Source organism: Anolis carolinensis, chromosome 2 (assembly GCF_035594765.1).
Source record: "Anolis carolinensis isolate JA03-04 chromosome 2, rAnoCar3.1.pri, whole genome shotgun sequence".
Taxonomy (NCBI): domain Eukaryota; kingdom Metazoa; phylum Chordata; class Lepidosauria; order Squamata; family Dactyloidae; genus Anolis; species Anolis carolinensis.
This window is the reverse complement of record NC_085842.1, coordinates 72,082,832-72,101,632: the sequence shown is the minus strand read 5'-3', so window position 1 is coordinate 72,101,632 and position 18,801 is coordinate 72,082,832. Positions and strand designations below refer to the sequence as shown.

The 18,801-nt window shown below is 45.5% G+C and overlaps 1 protein-coding gene and 1 long non-coding RNA gene across 3 annotated transcripts in view; one reads left to right on the top strand and one right to left on the bottom strand.

Moving 5' to 3' along the window:
- wnt7a (Wnt family member 7A) overlaps positions 1-13,237 on the bottom strand; it is a 65,975-nt gene extending 52,738 nt beyond the window's left edge. Inside the window, exons 1-2 of one of the 2 annotated variants that reach the window (XM_003223969.3) lie at positions 12,683-13,237; positions 9,396-9,622 (exon numbers count right to left, since the gene is read on the bottom strand). In XM_003223969.3, coding sequence (XP_003224017.1) covers positions 9,396-9,622; positions 12,683-12,753 — 298 coding nt within the window. In that variant the 5' untranslated portion in view covers positions 12,754-13,237. Of the gene's footprint in view, positions 1-9,395; positions 9,623-10,565; positions 10,699-12,682 lie in introns of those variants that run through there. The other variant, XM_062969963.1, reaches the window with a different exon arrangement.
- LOC134296063 (uncharacterized) lies at positions 9,611-15,205 on the top strand. The gene is made up of 2 exons (XR_010002633.1): positions 9,611-9,748; positions 14,788-15,205. It is a non-coding gene; the product is annotated as an uncharacterized LOC134296063 (long non-coding RNA).
- Positions 15,206-18,801: the final 3,596 nt, after the last annotated feature.

The window sequence follows — 18,801 nt, the reverse complement described above, 5'->3', positions numbered from 1 at the left end:
AGGGGTATGGAATTTTATTTCATTTAAAAGGTAATGTGTAGTTTTTAGGAATTCTGAAGATCCCATGCTTTTGCTTTTCTCATTCTGCTTTTAAATGCTATCTGCTTGTTATACTTTTTTTAAAGTAAGAAGTAGAAACAGCCAAAATCTTTTTCTTTCTTTCCTTTTCACTGCTCAAAACTGTTTTCAAGTGCACTGAGTCCATAATTATTTTAGATCCGCCATCTACTGACTTTGATTCACATTTAAGTACAGACAGTTTTAAACAAGATGGCTCTCTGGGTAACTACTTTCAACAAATCAAGGCGCCCTGCCCAGATGTGCCTTGGGCACACCTGTCTCTCAGTGTCATTTTCTCATTCAGTCCCCGAGGCTACCAGAGGACTCTGACAAGGCCCCTTCTCTCCTGAAGAGGCTTTGAACTTGCCTTGGCTCCCTTCCAAAGAATCCTCAGGTCTGGAGTTAGAGATGCAATGCATTCCACACCTCTGAAAGTGGAATTTGTGCCATTATACACCACCGTTCTGAGGGTAGATTAAAAAGTACCATATGACCTGGCACACTGCCCTTAACATGTCTTGTTGTGTTGAGAAATGGCAACAAATACCTCTACAGAAAATCTTTTGGAAGTGCGAACCACGCAATGACTGGGCATTAAGATTTTGTAATGCCATTGCTCAGTGTAATGGCATTATAAAATCATGTTACTTGGAAGGTGAAGGTAGATTAAGGTACAACCAATGTCTGTATATCTATATACCCTATACCTTCATGTATATGTCTATAATTTTTTTAATCAACTCAAGAAACCTAGGTTGACTGATCTACAGGTCATTGTGAGCACAATACCTTAACTCTTTCTCCACAGTAATGCCACTTCTGGCCTCTGTGGATGCCTGGACAGGAAAATGGCGGCAGCAGCCAAAGGCAACTGCCTCCCTGAGGCAACACTGGCCCTTTCCCCTCTCCATGGAATGACCCTCAACTTATCCATGCATCTCCTTGAAATCAATAATTTTGGCCCAAAAATGGATCCTTAACTTTATACATGAGGTCAACTTATACACATGTATATATAGTAATTAATAATGTAATGTTATTGACATCCATTGATTAAAAACAATACAGTCTCTCTGGGTTTCTCTCTAGACAATGGTGATATCCCTCCTCCCCAAATTAATTTAGGATCTTTGGGCTCATTTCAAAATCCCAACTAGAAAACTAAGCTTTGATATTTTGTGCTGCATGGAACCTCAAGTCTCTTTTTGGTTCCTCGTAAAGCATACAATATATTTACACACAAAGCTTCTGCAGCCCTTTAGTGAACCCATGCTGCTGACTTTTCAGCATGTTCAGACATGAAACAGTTATAGCAGCTGAATGCCTGCCATGGCTCCATCCTAAGGGACCCTGGGATTTGTAGCTTAGTGAGGCATACTCTGGTTAGAATGTTATGCGGGCGAGCTCTAGTCTATTCCCTTAAACAAGTCACTAGAGCACTGTGGCAGATAAACTATTTCACCAAACTTCCCAAGATTCTGTGGAATTGAACTATGACAATTAAAATGACCTCAGAATGCTATATCGTGTAAATAAACTCTTGGTTTTGGACTTTAGGAACAAAGCTTCTTAAGTAAAAGGCAACAGCCATAGTCTTATGTCAATTTAGAAAACCTCTTCTGCAAGAATAGGGCTGACCAAAACATCTCCAAAACAGTAGCAACAAGCTCAGTGAGTTGATGTATTGATCCTTTCTTATATCAAGCAGAAATGATCATATCACGGTATAGCATGACAATCCAAAATCAGTATTGCCAAGCAAATTCATCCTTTTGCCATGTTTCTTCTTCAGTTTTGTACCTACCTAAAATACTGGGTTTTGCATAGAGTTTCAAGTACCAGCTGGCTTTAGTGTGTGTGTGTGTGTGTGTGTGTGTGTGTGTGTGTGTGATCACCCATTCTTTTCTTTTTTTTCTAGGATATCTGAGGTGAGTCCTAGGGGTAACCTGACAGCACTACTGTACCTGGTACAGCCCTGCTTGACTGTCTGCAATCCTTTCCCACATTCTTTCTTATGATTCTGACCCTGAAGACATCATGATTTCATCAGCATTGGGCCTCTTTACCTTCCTTACAATGTGCTATTCTTGCAATATCTATTATCTTGTCTCATGGAGAGATCTAAGAATCATGAAACGATGCACGTTATTCTAGAAATGTCAAATCATTGTGGTGCTTAGGGTAATGCCTTTAAGTCATTTCCAAATTATGGCTACCCTAAGGCAAAGATCTACTATTGGGTTTTCTTGACAAGATTTGTTCAAAAGGTGTTTGTTTTTTGCCCTTCTCTGAAGTTGAGAAGGTGTGATTTGCCCAAGGTCACCCAGTGGCTTTCCATAGCTGAGCCTTGGTCTCCAGAATCCAATGCTCAAACTGAAATATACCCTATCATAGAGACTGATTAAAATGTGGTAAAAAGCAAGCCATCCACTTTTAATGTCCAAGAATTCTGAAGTATTTTACATGGGATGTTTAAACCAATCCTGGTACTCTTTGTATCTGCTGTTCTCACAAAGAACAGTAATTATTCCACTGGCTAGAAAGAAGTTTTGGTTTAAAAATTGTTCTCTTCCATATTCACTGTGTACCCAGAAAAAAGGTGGCTCAAGCATACCACCATTGCCATTATCTGACTTCGGTAGGGTAGCTGAGCCTACCCTTAAAGGAAGACAAATGTTCAGGCAAAATGGGACCACCAAGACTCCTTTGTAGTTGAGCCCTCTTAAGAAAAATCAGTCAACAGTGCATTAAATGAACAAGCATAAAAATTAATTAATACTATATGCAGTCTATGCTGTGCCCACTGGTTGAATATCTCTTATCAAAAATTTCTGGAACAGAAGTGTTTTGGATTCTGGATTATATCAGTTTTTGAAACCTGTATTTGCATGTGCATAATATAATATTTTGGAGATAGGACCCAAGTCAACATGAAATTCATGTATATTTCATACACACTTTATACATGACTGAAGGCATTTTTAATAACTGTGTGGATGAAACCAAGTTTATGTACATAAATCTTCAGAAACAAAAGGTATAACTAACTATCTCAACTACACAGATGAAGAACGATTTCAGATTTTGGAGTATTTCAGATTTTGGAATTCCAAATAAGAGATACACAACCTGTACAGTAAAAACTTGGGTGAGACTTCAAGGTAGGCATTGTGCTTAATTACAGTATTCATAGTGAAGGCTGACTGAATAATAGATTGGGCACCTTGATAGTGCCCTCAGGTGCCAAGGAAGCTATTATAATGGCCTGCCTGGAGATTTTTAGAGCAGGGGTAATCTTTAGAGTTGTTTCACTGAGCCAAGGGTAGACTTATTTCATAGAATAGGACAAGGGGAACAGCAGCCATTTGTATACCAGAGAGAAATAGGAAGAAGAAAGTACCTTGCACCACAGTGATTCTGACTCAACTTTGGGTAGACTTATTTCATAGAATAGGACAAGGGGAACAGCAGCCATTTGTATACTAGAGAAAAAATAGGAAGAAGGAAGTACCATAGCAGTTCTGACTCAACTTTGCATAAACAGCATTTAAAAAGTATGATGGGGTTTGTTACAATTTCTGTTTGCATTCTGTATATGCTCTAAAGCTAGTTTATCTCAGCTTTGGGACACTGCTAATTTAGAATGCTTATATGCAATGTAGAGAGACTGCATTTCTGAATTAATATATTAGGCATAACCCTTAGTCTCACTCAAATTTAAATTTTACTTTTGTTCCATAGTCATAGTAACATAATCAATCAGCTTTCATCTGGAATAAATTACTAATATCACCAATAAAAGGGGACCAAAAGGGATTTTTGGGAAATTGAATGATATAGGGGCCTTATACGAAGAAAGAAGCCAAATATAAGAGTGCCAGTTTTATTAAGATTGATTGGCTTGGTTTTGGATTTGCAGAACTTTTAGACAAATAGTTTCCTGTACCCTTTTTAAAATTGGCTGTAAATTGGTTCCTGTACACAAAGAAAGATGGAATATAAATTAAATTAATTAATATGACCTTGGAACACTACATATATCCAGACAAGAAGAAATCCATCTATTTCTCCTTTCTGCCTAGACCCAGGAGGAGGCCTTTACACTCTCGAAGTTGTGTTTCTGCATAAATGGACTTTTGAAATGCATTTTCTTGATTCCAACCCCCGCCTAAAATTTTTTAAAACATTACAATGTTTATTGAGTTTTCTATCTGTGAACTGGTTTAAGGACAGCTCTGCTAAATCCGTTCAAATTCCCATCCATACAGCATTCTCTTAACACAATGGCCAACCAGAAGTCTAAGGGAATCTCTCAAGCAGAACATAAATGAGTTGGACCATCCATCTCACATTACATAGAGGCGTCTTGGCTTTGATTCTGGTAATCATAATTAGGCATCCTAGTAACCAATGATCACTCTAACTTCAATGAATTCATCTAATTCCCCCTTTAAAGCTGTCCAAGTTGACAGTGATCACTACATTGTATGTCAGCAAGCATGGTTGTTTAGTGTTACTGAATGGAGAAGAATTCCTTTTGTCTACTCTGCACTTTCTAACATGCAGTTTCAATGGATGACTCTGGTTCTAATATGATTTTTTTATCATGTCAGAAGCGAATTGGGAACATACTGCAAGTCACTTCTGGTGTGAGAGAATCAGTCGTCTACATAGACGTTCCCAGTGTTACCATCCTGCTGGGAGGCTTCTCTCATGTCCCCACATGGGAAGCTAGGGCTGACAGTCAAGAGCTCACCCCTTCTCGTGGATTTGAACTGCCAACCTTCAGGTCAGTAGTTCAGCCAGCACAAGAGTTTAACCCATTGCACTACCACATCCTCTTTCTAATATGATGAAAGAGGCACACTTTTGTATATCTCTTATTTTCTTCTTTTCCCCTTCTTTCTTTTCCCTAAACTAAACAGTCCTGAACACTGCAACCTGCCCTCATAGCCCTCATTCCCTTGATCATTTTCATCACCATTTCTGGCACATTTTCCAGATCTACAATATCCTTTTCTAGGAACTGTGACCAGAACTCTATACAGTATTCCATGTGCGATGACAGCATGAAGGATAAAAGGAAGAAGGAAGGGAGATGGAGGGGGAAAGAAATGTGGCAACACCTTTCAGACTAACTGGCTGTTATTTTCTCATGAACTTTTGTGGATACAGTAGAAAATGATAATAAATTGCCTGCTCCTGACATTCATATTTTACACTTTCTTTTGAGGGGCCTATCTGCAGTCTTTTACATGCTCACATATTTCCACAGTTTTTGCTCTTACATTAGTATGCTGCTGGAGGGCAGGGTGTGTCAGGAGACAACATAGTCATCTATGCAATCACTCAGTAGGATTTTACACATAGCTTGATATGTTAATTTTATTCTTAGAGCACCTTAGTTACATTTAATTGATTATTTTGTGATTGTCTTCATAGTAATCACATTACTAACTATTCAGTTGTCTCAGAATGTGTCTGCACTGCAGAATTATACACTTTGACTGCACTTTAATTGCCCTGGCTCAATGCTATCGAATCCTGGGAGTTGTAGCTTGGTGAGATCCCTGCACTCTTTGGCAGAGAAGGCTAAAGACCTTGGAACACTACAATACCCATGATTTCACAGCACTGAGTCAAGGCAATTAAAGGGATGTCAAACTGCATTAATTCTACAGTGTAGATCAATGGTTCCCAACCTGGGGTTCCCAGATATTTTTGGCCTTCAACTCCCAGAAATCCTAACAGCTGGTAAACTGGATGGGATTTCTGGGAGTTGTGGGCCAAAAACATCTGGGGACCCCAGGTTGAGAACCACTGGTGTAGATGCTTTCCATATCTTTCTTTAATATATCTGCGTAAGCCATTTGCTTCCTTCTTACCTGAAGATTTCACTTCCCTCTATTCTCAAGAAGCTAGTTAGTCCCTTTGGGTTCCTTTGCCCGAGAAGGAGCATCCATGAGGCTCCAACCCCAACAATGGATGCTAGCCTACATCCACACAGGGGAGCCAGCTTTTATGGCCGCTTGTTACCAAGCACGGGTCAGTTTCTCTTTTCTATCTCCTTTCCTATCTTAAGATGGATTTTCTGAGATACTAAATGCATGCCTTTATTTATTTTTAACCTGACAAGACTTTACAGAGTAATTTCTCCTGTTTCTACTGCAAGCTCATGTTACACTAGCCTCACTGCAATTTGCTTAAAATAAACACACTAATATTGCCTCAGTGTTCTCCTATGAGCATCACACATGTCTGCAGTATTGCACTGGAGAATTTTTCTAGGCCTAAGGACCAGATTTGTGTTCATAGGATCCTGGGACTACCTAAAATCCTGTCTCCACTTTTTTTAAAAAAACTGGAAGTGGCTGGAAGTCATTTCATCAGGACAGGTAATTAACCCTTTTATGGATGAGAAAAAAAAGAAGTCTACAGAATCTGGAAAGGTTGGCCACAAAAACAACCTTGAGAGTTACAAGCAACTCCAGAGCCATACTTTGCCCACCTCCACCTGACACAACCTGAAGCTGGCCCACAATGTGCTTGTAGAAGCTTTACTGACTGGATTTCTTGTTGATATTTTGTGATTTATTCTATTCCATGGTTTCCTGTCAAGATTGATTGAGAAGATGGTTGTTCTTGCCTTTTTCTTAGTCTCAGAGACTGCAACTTGCCAAAGGTCAGACAAGGGGTTTTCCATGCTCAAACAAGGATTCAATGTCATCTTCCAACATTACACCACACTGGCTCTTTCACGTAGTCAGTGTGTTTCACTACATGTTATTTTTTTATTGTCATAGTGGTAATGGGCCTTCAAGTCAACTCCAGTTTATCATGACCTTCTCTCAGGGTTTTCTGAGCAAGATTGACTCCTGAGGAGGAGTGAGTGTGACTTGCTCGAGGTCACACAGTGGGTCTTCATGGTTGAGCAAGGATTCCAAGCCTGACCTCTCGGAGTCCTACTCCAACACTTCAAATCATTGCATCATACTGTCTTTATTGTTGAAAATAGATGTCTATCCTACATATGGGTTGTTAAAATGCTCAAATAGCAGGATTTATGAATTTACTCAAAAATTAATCTTGCTGAGTTTAATCAAACTAACTTCTTAGCAATCTGACTATTGAATGCAGCTTTATCGTTGGCCAATCAGAAGTCCAATCAGAAATCCCACAGATTTTAATGAGACATCTACCAGGCAGTGTGTTGAGCATTGCCTTGAATCACTACTATAGAAATATAGTTGTGTCAAGAACTTGAGTTTTTTTGTTTGTTTGCTTTTAATCAGACTTACACTTAAGTTTGATGGAAAACAACAGTAAACTCTAGACACAATTATTTTTACTGCAGTGTTGTAAGGATTCAAGTCCACTTATATTTAAAGCTGAACCATCATGGTATAGTGGCTTAAGCATTATGACTGCAACTAGGGTTTGAATCCCCACTCAGCCATGAAACCACTGGGTGGGCTTGTGCAGGTCACACTCTCTCAGAAGACAATGGCAAACTTGTTCTGGACAAATCTTGCCAAGAAGACCCTGTGATAGGTTTGCCTTAAGGCAGTAGTTCTCAACCTGTGGGTCCCCAGATGTTTTGACCTTCCACTCCCTGAAATCCTAACGGCTGGTAAACTGGTTGAGATTTCTGGGAATTGTAGGTCAAACCACCTGGGGACCCACAGGTTGAGAACCAATGCCTTAAGATGACATTTTGAACACTATAATGACAATATTAAAGGTCACCACTATACATTAAAGACAAAGCCACATGGCTTTCTGTATTTTGAAGGGAAATAGATTTGTGCATAAAAGACTGTCTTGGACTTCCACTAAGCCTGCAAGAGTGGTTAAGCCTCAGATGGGCAAATGTGGTGAATCCAAGGGTAGGTTTTTTGCCTCTGGGAGCTTCCAACATCAATAATGCTCACAAAAAAGCAGAAAATAATACTTGTAAGTGTTGGGTTTCATCCCTGAACTGCACAAGTCTCTTGTGTCATCAGGTTTCCAGTCCTCAATGAGTAGCTAGGCTAGAGACAGGGCTAAGCTGAGGGACTCCTTTCTCCACATTCCTATGCATGTTTTCCCAAAAAGGGCTTTGTCTTTCTTCCTCCTGCTAGCCACTGACTCCTCCCCCCCCCCCCCCTTTGATGATCTATCAATGGAATTCTATGAGGGAACTTCCTTTTACGTTTTATTGCCCTGGGCTGGCCATGTGGCCATTCTCCATTTTCAACCTGTTGCTTTTCTTTCTACCTATAAGGATGCACATTTTGCATCTCTCTAGGCAAAATGTAGCTACATTGACTTTTTACCCTTTTACACCTCTTTAGAAGATGAAACTTAGTAAGCTAGTTAGCTCCAAGACCCTTTCTATCCAGAATGTATTTCTTTTACTTCAATAAATATTTTTGAACCTAAAGTTCTGATTCTGCAATCCTAAACCATCCTGAGGATTAAAAGCTTATACTAGCTCACCACAGGAAAGTTTCTGCTGGCTGTAGGGGGGGGGGGGGGGGGGGCGGGGTTAGGGGTTAAATTTTTAATTTTTTCAGATTTAAAAAAAACCCAATTTACTCATGAATTTTGACTGATTAACCAAATCCCCATGAGTTTCCACTGAAGTTTATCTGTCTTGAGTGTCCACCGAAGTTTATAGATGGAGTCTGATTTCTAAATTATTTTGTATTATGGAACTACTCTTCATGATTCACAAAAAAAAAACTTTCAACCCACCCCCAATTTTTTTTTCTGGCTATGGTCCTGGGTACTCTGCTATATTTATGATCAAATCAGCCCCAACTGAGGGTCATTTTGAGCCTAACAGCTCAGATTCCCCAACAAAAAGTGCACTTTTGGTTTTGAAAACAGGTTTTTTAAATAAAAAAATATTGAATGGTGCAAAGCTTCTGGAATGGGCAATGCATCCTTCTTCTTGGCCAGAGTAAGGACAGTCTGGGGAGCCTTGAGAGGTTGAAGCAAGGTGACCCAGGAATACAATTTGCCCATTCCTGGATTAGACAGTTGTACTAGGAATGGTTGGGCCCGGCTTAAAACCCTCCCATCATAAAGCTCACTGGGTGACCTCACTGTCTCTCAGCCTTCCCTTGCTTGGAAGGTAGCTGTAATGATAACTTGGAAAGAAGGCCAAGTATCACAGCTTGGGCTATAAAAACGGGGCAAATAGATGGTTCTCTGCAATATCTCATAGATGCCCTGGCATCCCTTTGCTCACTGAGTCCTCTCTCTTCTTTTGGAAACTTCCCTGGAGGTCTGGCTCCCAACCCTTGGGGACAGCAGCAGCAGCAACCGCGAAGAGTTAAGAGGTAACATACCCACTTTCAGCTCTTTTCCAAAGACTGTCCTCTCTCCCAAGGCGGAGCAATTCCAGCGCCCATTGCGGAACTGGAACTGGCACTCATTGAGGCCCATTTGGGAGCCTTCTCCGATCACGATGATGGCATCGGGCCTGCTCTGACAGATCGCCCTCTGCCGAGGAGCCAAGCCCGGGATCTTGTTGCAGATGATGCTGGCGCCCAGAGCCACCACGGAGGAGAAGCCCCTGTCAGGAGGAAGCAAGCAAGGAAGGAGGCACGTTGGAAGGCAACAACAACAAGCAACCCACGAAAGAGACCGGCATCTCACAACCCATGGGACAAAAACAAGGAAACAACTCCCAGCACGTAGGGTATCGAAAACATCTCCTGGGCAAAGGGCCTACGTTTTGAGTCACTTCGGAGCGGGGGGGGGGGGGGGGGTGGCAGGTGAATGTGGGCTTCAAAGGACACAGAGATGCCGTTTGGGCCCTTCTGGACTTCTGATCTGCCCATCAAGGGGCCCTTCCACACAGCCTTATATCCCAGAATATTAAGGCAGAAAATCCCACAATATCTGCTTTGAATTGGGTTATCTGAGTCCATACTCTGATAATGTGGGATTTTCTGCCTTGATATCCTGGGATATCGGGCTGTCTGGAAGGGCCCCCATTTGATAGAAACGTATTTTCGAGTCTACACAGCGTCAACTTTCACCAAGAGAAAAGGGTCGCCCCAGAAGCCTGACTGGAAACTTTTCCCTTTCTTTCCTTCCCATCTTCCCAGGAGTTAAGCCAAAAGGTGAACGATTAGGTCCGGGAGAACTTTGGAAAGTTCCTTCTGAAGACTTCGGGCCTTTCCTCACAGAATATCAGGCAGGAAATCCCACAATATCTGCTTTGAACTGGGTTGTCTGCGTCCGGACTGCCATATATGCCAGTTCAAAGCAGATACTGTGGGATTTCCTGCCTTGATATGCTGGGTTATAGGGCTGTGTTGACTCCCTGAGTTCCCCAACCCAGCGTGGTCCCGAAGGAGGTGTAGCTAACGAGATCAGCTTCCCTGCGCTCTGCCTTTTCTCTCTGTCTCTTTCTTTCTTTCGCCCCCCCCCCCCCCAACATTATCACGCTCCTGGCCCCCTCTCCTGGAGGCGCAGTTTGCCAATGTCATCCGGCAGGTTGCGGCACATACTCGAGCAGAACCAAAAACATCATTTTGTTCCCCCAGCCAGGCAGAGAGAGAGAGAGAGACCCAGGAGACGCGGTCCTGCCCGGCTGCCTCTTCTGCCCGCCGGCAGCTCCTCCGGGAACCGGGTGGGTGGGTGGGGATAAAAAGAGGAGAAAGGAGAGCCCCCCGGAGCGGGTTGGGCCCGCCCCTTCCTTTCTTCCTCCCTTTCTCTCCAGCCGGCCCCCAACAGACCCGCTCGGGACGCCCCTGGAATCAAAACAGACTCGCTTTGGCTTCGGTGCATGGTCTACTGCAGGCATGGGCCAACTTGGGCCCTCTCTCCAGGTGTTTTGGACTTCCACTCCCACCATTCCTCACAGTCTCGGGCCCTTTCCTTTTCCCTTAAGCGGCTGTGAGGGGAAAGGAAGGGGCCTGAGGCTGTCAGGAATGGTGGGAGTTGAAGTCCAAAACACCTGGAGGGAAGGCCCAAGTTGGACTATGCCTGCTCCACAGGGTCGGATCACACCTGTAGGATTGTGAGGCAGTAAGACACCACCTTCCCCCAGAGAGAGAGAGAGAGAGGGAGGGAGGGAGGGAGGGAGGGAGGGAGGGAGGGAGGGAGAGAAGCAAGCAGACACTCGCCCCCCCCCCTCTCTCTCTCCCTGGCAGACGAGGCGCCCGTGCCAGCATCCAAACACACCTTGCACGTGCCTTCCCCAAAGCCTTTCGGGCATCCACCCCGCCACGCGTTTGGGGCTGAGAGACAGATGGAAAGAGAGTCTTCCTTCACAGCACCCATTCCCAAAGAGGCTGGGAATGAAGCCTCCCCGTGGAGTGGGACGCGAGTGCTTTTGGGTGGACATTCTCACACACCGAAGGCAGAGCGAGAGAGAGGCGCACAGTCTGAAGGCGCTCGGTCTGATCTGAGTGAGCAGCATCCTAGGAAAGGCGTGCGAACAACCGGAGACCCCTTTGCTGCAGAGGAGAGGCAAGAATGAATGCAAAGCCTCGAAAATTGGGAGGCAGGGCTGTAGCCAAGGGGGGAGGTAGGGATTCAAACCCCCCCCCCCGAAATTTTTCAGGTTTCAAAAAATCCTGGTTTACTGGTTAAACAAATCCCCATGAGTGTCCACTGAAGTTTATCTGCCTTGAATCTCCACTGAGGTTTATCTGCCTTGAGTCTCCACTGAAGTTTATCAATGGAGCTTGCTTTCTAAATTATTTCACGTTATGGAACTACTCTTCATGATTCGCTAAAAAAAAGTTTCAACCCCCCCCCCCCCCCCAATATTTTCTGGCTATGGCCCTGGGTGGTCCGCTTTGCTCCAGCCGGCACAAGGGTTTAACCCATTGCACCACCGGGGTCTGGTGTCCAACGAGTCGGTGGCTGCCCTTCTCCCCCCCCCCCCCCAAAAAAAAAAGAAGAAGAAGAAGAAGAAGAAGGAGAAGGAGAAGGAGAAGAAGAGGCCTCTCCGGTTTGTCCTCTGGCGGCGCCTCCTCTCCTCCAGCCTGGCTGCGAGCATGTGCAGAGCGCGCTTGCCACTCCCACCTCCCGAGCCGGCAGCCAGAGCTTTCATGCCTTCTCCTCAACTCCATCACCTTTGGAAGGGAAGCCTGTCTCCTTTGCAGACCCCTTTGGAAAAGGGAGGGAAGAACAGTGGGTCGTTGTGCGTTTTCCGGGCTGTATGGCCATGTTCCAGAAGCATTCTCTCCTGACGTATCGCCCACAGAAGAGAATGCTTCTGGAACATGGCCATACAGCCCGGAAAATGCACAACGACCCAGGGATTCTGGCCATGAAAGCCTTCGACAACACAAAAGAAGAACAGCCTGTTTCCGACCCCCTGCTTGCCCTCCTCACCCCACCCACCCCACTCGAGTCCGGCCTCCCGTGGAGCCCAGGGCTTTCACCTTTCCTCCCCAACGTGCCCAACTCCCTCGTTTTCAGATTCAATGGGAGATCAGCAGCCAGGAACCCGGGGAGGGGGCTACTCTGAGTCAGGCTACTCTGAGTCGAAGCCCCTCTGCCAGACTTTCCCCCCAAAGTTGATAAACGCTCACAGGTCCGGACAGGTTGGCCGCAGCGCGAGAGAAAGGCAAAAAGAGAGAGGCAACGTGAGAGAGGAGGGAAAGCGACTTACCCAATTTTGATATAGACAATCCCTAGGCTCAGAAAGATGTGGAATATCCAGCGCCTGGTTTTCCTGTTCATATTCCTCTCTGGTGGTGGGGTTTCAGATCCACATGAGAAATAGCGTCTTTTGTTTTGGTTTGGTTTTAAAAAATAGAGGGGGGGATGAAAATCGACTCCCAGAAATAGAGTAGGTCTGGTTATTTCTGAGCGTGTGGTCGTCGTCCTTTTTGCGCCGGCCAAGGGGTGCAAGGGGTGCAAGGGCAGGAGGCACCAGAGGCGAGGATCCGAAGCCCGGAGCGGGCGCCCGACTCCTCGTCCACCCTCCCTGCCTCCCTCCCTCTCGCTGGGTTTGTAAATCCCGAGAGAGAGAGACAATCCCAGGAGCCCTCCGCTGGGTCTGCCTCTGCCTCTCTAGTCCGGATTGGTATGCCTGTCACACGCCAGCCTTGCACGAGAGAGAGAGAAAGAAAGAGAGAGAGAGAGAAAGAAAGCGCTGCTGAGGGGGATGTTTGGGGCTCTCCAATAATCTGGCGTGCGCGCTCCCTCCCTCCCTCCCTCCTTTCCTCAGGTTCAATGTTACTCTCCGTCTCTTCTTCCCTCCTTCTCTCTCTCTCTCTCTCTCTCTGGCTCCTTCTTGGGCGTGTTCTCTCTCTAGGCACGGAGAGGGGACGGGGGACTGGGGGGGGGGGGGATGGGTCGAGGGACGCACCGGTCACCTGCGAGGAGGAAAGGGAGCAGCCCAGCCCCGGAGACGCCCCCTCCCCGCCCGGAGTGCCACTCCATCCCGAGCAAGGGATCCATTGCGGATCCATTCCCACTTCAAGGAGGAGCAGGAGGAGAATCGTGTTTACGGGGAGTCCTCTCTCTCCCTTGGTCTCGGAACTTGTTTTCCCTCACAACCTCACAACCTCTGAGGATGCCTGCCACAGATGTGGGCGAAACGTCAGGAGAGAATACTTCTAGAACATGGCCATACAGCCCGGAATACATACAACAACGCTGTTTTCCCTCTCCTTCAGGTTGCCCTGACTTTTGGGCCCTCCAGGCACACACAGGAATCTCCCACCTCCTTTTTTATTTCCCAGGACCTCATCCCACTAGAGCTTGGATCCACTTTAAATCCACTTCAGGGAGGGAGCTTTAAACAGCTCAGCCAGACAGGTCCTGGGCCTCACCAAACTACAAACCCCAGGAGGCAGGAACCGGATTTAAAGTGGATTCATGATCCAGTGTGATGAGTCTGGCAGAGGCGACCACCTTCGCACCAGTGCCTCAGGACAGGCATGAATGGGTTACTGTGAGTTTTCCGGACTATATGGCCATAAACTGTGCCATATTCTCTCCTGACCTCACAACCTCTGAGGATGCCTGCTATAGATGTGGGTGAAACGTCATGAGAGAATGCTTCTGGAACGTGGCTATACAGCCCAGAAAATGCACAACCCATTCTCTCCTGACGTTTCGCCCCCATCTATGGCAGGCATCCTCAGAGGTTGTGAAGTCTGTTGGAAACTAGGCAAGTGAATGCCCAGGGCGGGAGAAAGAACTCTTGTCTGTTGGAGGCAGGTGTGAATGTTGCAACTGATCGCCTTAATTAGCATTGAAAAGCCTGGCTTGAATGCCCTTTGGCACCCTTTGAGTCGCCATGGCTCCCTTCTATGGAGACCTGGGAAATGCTGTTTTACAAGGTCTAGGGCAGTGGTTCCCAACCTTTGGGCCTCCAGGTGATTTGGACTTCCCAGCCAGTTTACCAGCTGCTACGAACTGTGGGAGCTGAAGACCAAAACACCTGGAGGCCCAAACGTTGGAAACCACTGGTCTAGGGCCTTCTCTGCCAAAGAGCCATGGGGCGACAACTCCAGCTCCCATGGTTCCGCAGCCTCGGGGTCTGGCGGCGGCCCATTGCTGAGGTGTCAAAATGCATTCATTCTCCACCTTTCCGTTTTCCCTTCTCATTTTTGGTGATTTTTTTTTAAAGAAGGGAGGGTGCCACTCTATGAGGCAGGCATGGTCAACCTTCGGCCCTCCAGGTGGGTTGCTGTGAGTTTTCAGGGCTGTATGGCCATGTTCTAGAAGCATTCTCTCCTGACGTTTTGCCCACATCTATGACAGGCATCATCAGAGGTAAGATCTACAGAGATACTCGCAGGAACATCACCCGGAACCTCAACCCATGGCTGATTCCAAATGAGAGCACACAAGACTGGACGACTTGGAAGACGTTGAACACAGAGAGCTCTGGCACCAGGAGATGAAAAGCCAACCTTAGGAAATGGAGCTACTGAGTGGAGTCTACTACGACATGCGAGTGTGGAGAAGAGCCAACCACAGGCCACCTACTACAATGCAGCCTGAGCCCAGCCACAGGCACAATGGAGGACCTTCTTATTGCCACACCAGAGGCACTCCATGTGGCCAGCTACTGGTCAAAGGACATTTAGTATCATGCCAAGTTTTTAATTTTGTGTTTTTAGATACAACTGTACCCACGGTTCTCTTCTGACACGATAAATAAATAATCCTCAGAGGTTGTGAGTTCTGTTGGAAACTAGGCAAATTCCTACTAGTTGTTAGGAATTGTGGGAGTTAAAGTCCAAAACACCTGGAAGGCCAAGGTTTGCCCAGGCCTGCTCTAGAGTGTTGGGAGGGAGTTCGGGGAGGCACCAGCCCTCTATAGCAGAGAAGGCTCAAGACCTTGGAAAACTACAACTCCCGGGGTTCGCCGTGGCAGTTCAGGGGTTCCAGACTGCATTCCTTCTCCAGTGGTCCCTCCGCACCCCACAGCCCCCCTTTGCCCGCTCCCCTCCCGGTGCCGCCTGAGCCGGGCGTGGTTTCGGGCCCAGACCCTGCTTTGGCGGCGGTGTTTATTATTGTTGTTCTGGCCGCGACGCCGCCCGCTTATCGCCTGCGCAGAGAAAGGGAGGATTCCTCCAATGATAACAACCGCGGGTGGGGTGGCGTCGGAAACGGCGCGGCTTCGGAGGTTGAAAGAGATTTGGGGTAAAATAAATAAAAGAAATAAAAAAGACCCCCATCCGGCGAGAGGAGTGTCGTCTCCGGGTGTCCCTGAGCCAACAGGTGATCCCGGCTCTCTCCCCGTTGGGGCGCTTGACAGAGTTATGGGTAGAAAAGCAATTTGGAAATACTTTTAATTCCACTCATCTGACAAAACGCCCGAGCAGAGCTCTGAGCCTGTATCCCTCGAGGGCAGAGAGAGCTGTTGACTACGGGAGGAAGCCGCATTCCTCCACACCGGGCCTTATGAAACGGCAGGCTCCCCTCTCCCCGCCCTTGTCTTCTCGCGGAGGCCCAGTTAGTTCCACACACACAAATGCCTCTTCCACACGCTAGCATGGATGCAGCTCGACACCGCTTCAGCTACCAAAGCTCAATGCTATGGGTTCATGCGAGTTGGAAATGGACGAGATCTGGGTTGCTGTGAGTTTTCCAGGCCATGTTCCAGAAGCATTCTCTCCTGACGTTTCACCCACATCTATGGCAGGCATCCTCAGAGGTTGTGAGGTATATTAGAAACTAGGCAAGTGGGGAAGGTGGAAGGTCCAGGGTGGGAGAAAGAACTCTTGTCTGTTGGAGGCAGGTGTGAATGTTCCAATTGGCAACCTTGATTAGCATTGAATAGCCTTGTAGCTTCAAGGTCTGGCTGCATACTGCCTTTATTGGACAGAGCAATGGACGACATCTTTCCCTTCTTTGCCAAAGAGTTTCCAAATGGCAACTGGTTCAGTTCAAGGAAATACTTTTAGCAGAGTTTGCAGCAAAATGTGCAGAGTCTTGTCTCGCTCTCTCTTTCTCTCATTAACTTAGGGCCCTTCCACACAGCCATATAACCCAGAATATCCCACAATATCTGAACTGGGTTATCTAAGTCCATATATGGCAATATATCCAAGTTGAAAGCAGAAAATGTGGGATTTTATTCAGCTCTGTGGAAGGGGCCTTAGATAAAATCGCATGGAGCCCAGGCACTTAAAACGGTGTCTAACTGCATTCATTCTACACAGTGCCCCATACAGGGGCATTTATGATTTAGCTATGCTTCTGAGGTGCATCTTTCTGTATGTGTGTGTGTGTGTTAACTTATTCAATTTTATTTCACCTAGGAAAAATAACTTCAATTTTTCAAAAACCTTCCAGTAATTCTGCATGAACATAGTTTCAGCATTGGATTATGACTCTGGACACTGGAATTCAAATCCCCTCTCAGACATGGAAATTTAGGATATATCCACACTGTAGAATGAAGGCAGTTTGACACCATTTTGACTGACATGGCTCAATAATGCGATAGAATTATTGAAGTTATGATTTCACAGGGTCTTTAGCCCTTTCTGCCAAAGAGAGCTGGTTGCCTCGCCAAACTCACAGAATTCCATAGCATTGAGCCATGGTTGTTAAAGTGGTGCTAAGCCCCATTCATTCTACAGTGCAGAAGCCCCTTTGGGCAGGTCAGGCTCTCTCAGATTCAGAAGAGGGACTAGGCAAACTCACTTCCAACAAATCTTGCTAAGGCAGTGGTTCTCAACCTGTGGGTCCCCCAGATGTCTTGGCCTTCAACTCCCAGAAATCCTAACAGCTGGTAAACTGACTGGGATTTCTGGGAGTTGTAGGCCAAAACACCTGGGGACCCACAGGTTGAGAACCACTATGCTAAGGTGACCCTGCCATAAGAAAGGCTCACTGTCACCATAGTTCAGACATAGTTCCAGGGCGCACACAAATATTTACTTATAGAGTGTTTATTTATTTTCTATCCATCCCATCCTATACATCCCAGAATTACTAACTCATTTCAATATAGTGAAGACATCACTTTTTTGCTGGAATTTGAGAAGCAGAACACGATGTCTATAGCCTTTTTGATCATACCTGGAACTAAAAGACAAGGTAGTCAAAGGAGGACAGAGATGCCCATAATAATAAGCCTGATCTGGCACCTCGAAGAAATCGGTTTTCTTTGTCAATGCGCCATCTGGTGGAATGAAAGAGCTTCGGCAGCAGGTGAGGATTACAGTCAGCCCTCTGTATCCACGGATGCAACCCTCCAGTTCTTGAAAATATTCCCAGACCACCAAAAGAAATTACAAAAAGCACACCTTGCTTTTGACATTATATATAAGGGACTCCATTGCTCTACACCATTGTATATAATGGGACTGAGCATCCATGGATTTGGGTATCTATGGGAGTCCTAAAACTCTAATAATAATAATAGACGCAAATTATGTTTTCATAGAAATGGGGTGTGCCATTTCTGCTCTGTATTACTAAATTTAAATACTTTAAACTAACAAAATTTCCCATTTTTGCTAAATGTTGTAAATGCACAATTGTCTATTCTCAGCCATTAAAATTAATGATGGTTAAATAGCTGAGCTGTTGAACTTGCTGATTAAAACGTAGGTGGTTCAAATCCAGATGAGCTCCTGCTGTTAGCCCCAGCTTCTGCCAACCTAGCAGTTTGAAAATGTGCAAATGTGAGTAGATCAATAGGTACTGCTCCGGTGGGCAGGTAACAATGCTCCATGCAGTCATGCCAGCCACATGACCTTGGAGGTGTCTATGGATAACTCCAGCTTAGAAATGGAGATGAGCACCAACCCCCACAGTTGGACATTACTAGACTTAATGTCAGGAGAAAACCTTTACCTTTACCAATAATTAATAAACAGAAATGTGAACTCCTGGCTGTTGTTGCAGCTTGAAAAGGTTATCTTATTTTGAACATATTTTGTACTACAATTCCCAGAATTTTTCCTAGGTAGTAGTCCTATTGTCTGGGATCACACTGGATAACCTACAGTTGCACTAGAGGACATAGAGATTTCTAGATGGACAGTATGAATTAAATATATGAATAATCAAATCCACACAAGTTAAACCTAGAAATATGGAAAGCCAACTGTACAGCATTCCAGCCATTTGTACCCATTTCAAAGGGGCTTATATGAAAGACTAGAAACCAAATTATGAGACGTACATGGAATTTGTTAGAAAATACTCCTCTAGTCATGCATTCTCTTCACACAAACTCTCCCAGCTACTATAAGAGAAATTATGTGACCTAGAAACTCTCACAGGTCTCTGGCTAATGCTATATAAAGACCC